General features: G+C 46.2%; 1 protein-coding gene across 1 annotated transcript; it reads right to left on the bottom strand.

Annotated features, from left to right (window-relative positions):
* Nucleotides 1-674: 674 nt before the first annotated feature.
* On the bottom strand, nucleotides 675-3,207 carry LOC120781199 (extracellular matrix-binding protein ebh-like). The gene is made up of 2 exons (XM_040113317.1): nucleotides 1,270-3,207; nucleotides 675-1,199 (listed from the first exon to the last, which is right to left on the bottom strand). Exons 1-2 carry the CDS (start codon nucleotides 3,205-3,207, stop codon nucleotides 675-677), a joined length of 2,463 nt encoding a protein of 820 aa, XP_039969251.1.
* Between the last annotated feature and the right edge of the window lie 318 nt (nucleotides 3,208-3,525).

Genomic DNA, 3,525 nt, shown 5'->3' with positions numbered 1-3,525 from the left:
TTCTTATTACCAATAAGAAAATCACCGTATGCAGTGCCGTTAATTAATTTACCGAAACGAGTTTCTATTTTCGCCTCGGTATATTCGGCAGATGAAAACTGGTGAATCATTATCGACTTCGTTCTAAAGCGAGTCTTTGGCGTTGTAGGTGATGCGGGTCTAACACCAAAATAGATATAATACGGGTTATAAATCGTATTCTGGTTTGCCAGACATACCACGCTTATATCGCGCATACGCCCAACGGTTTCGATAAGAGATAAAAATTTAGTAACCTCGTCTTTGAGATATTTACCTCCCTCGGAAATAAACTCATCAAACAAGATTGTTTTAACCATCGGGAACCCGACGGATTTAAATTTATAGGCCGTAGAAATAGCAAGGCCACGGCCCATACATTTACCATCACAATATAAAAAGTCACCTTTAACCTTCAATTCATGATCGAGGAAAAAGCCCTCCTTTTGGAAGGGCTGGAAAATGGTTGGTAGAGCAAGATCGATCTCTGTTTGTGACCTGCGCACATATACAAATTGAGTACCGTCTTTAATAAAGTCCTCAATTAACTGTTTCAGTGAGGAGAAGGTTTTACCCGCTCCACGCTGAGAAGTTACAAAGTTCAGGAACATTCCTTCGCTTGTTGTTGTGTTCAGGTCATACCACATAATCAATCCTTAAAACGATGTTTTCTTCTCGGTCATTGAGATATACATAATTTTATTCTCTACATAAATAGTTGCCTCGTAGGTGTTGTAACCTTCTTTGATTGGCAACCACGTAGCTTTACAGCAACCGTACATAGTGAGTTTGCTGTTCTGAGAAACGGCTTTGGAGATAGAACCGCCACCCTCTACCAGTACACACTTGTGGTGAAGGTCAGAATGTGTAAACGTAACATGAGAGCCGTCAAAGCTACAGCCGACACGTTGACCGCTTGAGTCGGTGAACTGAGGGCCAGCACCACCAGACGACACAACCGCCGCTTTGGTAACGTCTGGAGTAATCTTAGCAACGTCAGCCTCCAGTTTTGAAACGGCAGGTTGCAGATCTGCGATTGACTCGGCGTTAGCATTTCCCACGCTTTTAGCGCTCTCGACCTGCGCCCGCAGTTCAGTGTCGTCGTACCCTTCACCGTCTGCATCTTCCAGAGCTTTAACGCGAACCTCTACAGCGTCCTCTTTGGTGATGAGGTCGGAGATCTGTGCCGAATGGTTCCCCTGAACCTTGCTCATTTCTAACGTGGTTTCGCTCTAGGGTTTTGACAGCAACCTCATTAGCCGCTACGCGCTTGGTGAGAGAGTCGTCTTTCGCTGCATCTTCCAGCTTATCTACACGCCCTTCCAGTGTGGGGATCTGCTTCTCAACAACTTCCAGACGTTCGCCCTGAGATTTAACCGCGTCCTGCGCCGCTTCAATCTGCAAGGTGTGAAGCGCAACCGTTTCTTTAAGGCTGTCAACGTCCTCAGACACATCAAGACCGTCAACCTGCTCTTTCAGCGCGGTGACTTCGCGTTCAGTAAGATTGTCCACGGCGGCTGTATCTACCTTGTCAACAACCTCCTGCATTTTGTCAACCTGCTCACGGAGCTGGTTCTGACTCTCTACAGTGTTGTTAATGGTAGTCCACTGTTTAGCGTCGCTCTCCTGAACGGACTTAACAGCATCCTCAACCGCAGTGATACGCCCGTCGAGAGACTCGCTAGCCTCTTTAATGGCGGCGGCGATATCTTCCTCACCTTTCTTGACCGCTTCGGTAACATCGTTACCCAAGCTATCAATTTGTTTCTGGAGGAACTCATCACCCGCGATGCGGTCTTTAACTTCCTTCTCCCAGGCCAGAGTAGCCTCGTCACGGCTAGCGGTGATTAGCTCGCCCTGAGTTTCTACCAGCGCTTTGAGTTCGGTCAGGTCTTGGCCTTGCTTCGCGTCACCTTCTGCAATAGCTTTCTGGAGCTTCGTTTCCAGTTCAGCATTTGCAGTTTGAGCGTCACTCTCAACCTTAGTAATACGCTGGTTGAGATCAGCCGCAGCGCTAGCGATACGGTCATTAACACCGTCACCGACTTCTTTCTGCAACGCATCAATACGCGCGTTCGTAGTTTTATTGTCGGCAGCTTCGGTAATTTCCAGCGCCGTAATTTTCGCAGAGAGTTTTTCATCCAGCCCGTCGATCTGTTTATCAGTACGATCACGAATATCGTTATTAATCTGTAGCAGTTTATTATCAACATTCTGCTCGAAAGTATTCAGATCTGATTTGACGGAGTCCTGCAATTCTTTAATTGCAGTGGTGGATTCTTTCTCGTTGGTTTTAATAATACCTTCCAGACGAGAATCACCATCTTTACGCGCTTGCTCCTCGGCGGCAATACGCTGCTCAATTTTGCAATCGGCAGCTTTATAATCTTCTGCCAGTTTTGCCAGAGCCGCGCTAAAACCTTCCAGCGCCGCATCAACATTCGCCTTATCACTTGCAATGTCAGACTGCAATTTAGCGATCGCTGAGTTGGTGGAGTTAATAAAGGTATTCAGTCGCGTGTTTTGCGCTTCAATATCTGCATTAACAGTTCGAGCAAAGTCATTAAAACGTTTCGCTGTCGCTGATTCATTATCGGCAATAGCTCCCAAAGTATCAGATTGAAGGGTAGCGAATTTGGTTTCCAGTTGTTTAAACTGAACTTGCAACGCCGTGTTGTTTTGTTCGATCAGGGCTTTGGTCTGCGACATAATCGCATCATAACCCGCCAACGCTTGCTCGATTTTCGCAGGGTCAATAGAACCTTTCAGCGCGTTAATCTCATTCCACATCTTCTGTTGTTCAGAGGTTAACGTATTGGTCGTATTGGTAAGCGCGTTAATACTCGCCTGATACAGTTTCAGCGTATTATCTACACTGGTCTGGTACGCAGTATTACCCGCCTGAATTTCGGCGAACTGTTTAACCAACGAATCCTGAGCCGATTTTAATTGCGCCTCCGCACTTTCCAGCGCCGCAATACGCGTTTCATGGTTCTTGATCTTGCCGTCGAGAATTTCGTTAACGCCAGCCTGAGCGGTTTTAAATAACTGCAAACATTCTTGCGTTCTTACAATTTCGCTATTCAGGTAAACATTAATCTGCTGCTGAGTAGCGCATTGACTCCAGCGCTTAGAACACTGAACCGGATCGAAAATATCGACATTTGGTAATCCGCATGATTCGGACATTATTACCACCTTGCTTTATTTGGACGTACATCAAAATGAGTAAAACTCGGATAGGTTCCTATTCCGCATGAGTCTGGGAACCATTCGGATAATATACCTGAGATTGAAGCCGGAGCCAAGCCCTCGGCCTTAATATCGACCGCAGTTCCCAATTTATGCTGAGATCTAGGCGCACCGCCCACTTTCTTGTTATGGGCCTCACATCGAATTGCTGAGTTAATTATAATTGGTTTTCCTATGTAGTCGCGGAGTCGGTCGAGAATTAATAGTAGTTCTGGATTCATTGATTCAAATCCAAGTCCACAACCACAACGGCAA

Source organism: Bactrocera tryoni, unplaced genomic scaffold (genome assembly GCF_016617805.1).
Source record: "Bactrocera tryoni isolate S06 unplaced genomic scaffold, CSIRO_BtryS06_freeze2 scaffold_500, whole genome shotgun sequence".
NCBI lineage: Eukaryota > Metazoa > Arthropoda > Insecta > Diptera > Tephritidae > Bactrocera > Bactrocera tryoni.
This window is presented reverse-complemented; position numbering and strand designations above follow the sequence as displayed.

What these genes read in the sequence shown, in the direction of transcription:
- LOC120781199 (XM_040113317.1), bottom strand. Translation starts at nt 3,207, where the DNA reads ATGTCCGAATCATGCGGATTACCAAATGTCGATATTTTCGATCCGGTT. An exon ending in AGCGCGTAGCGGCTAATGAG is followed by an intron (nt 1,200 to 1,269) that starts GTTGCTGTCAAA and finishes CATTCGGCACAG; the next exon opens with ATCTCCGACCTCATCACCAA.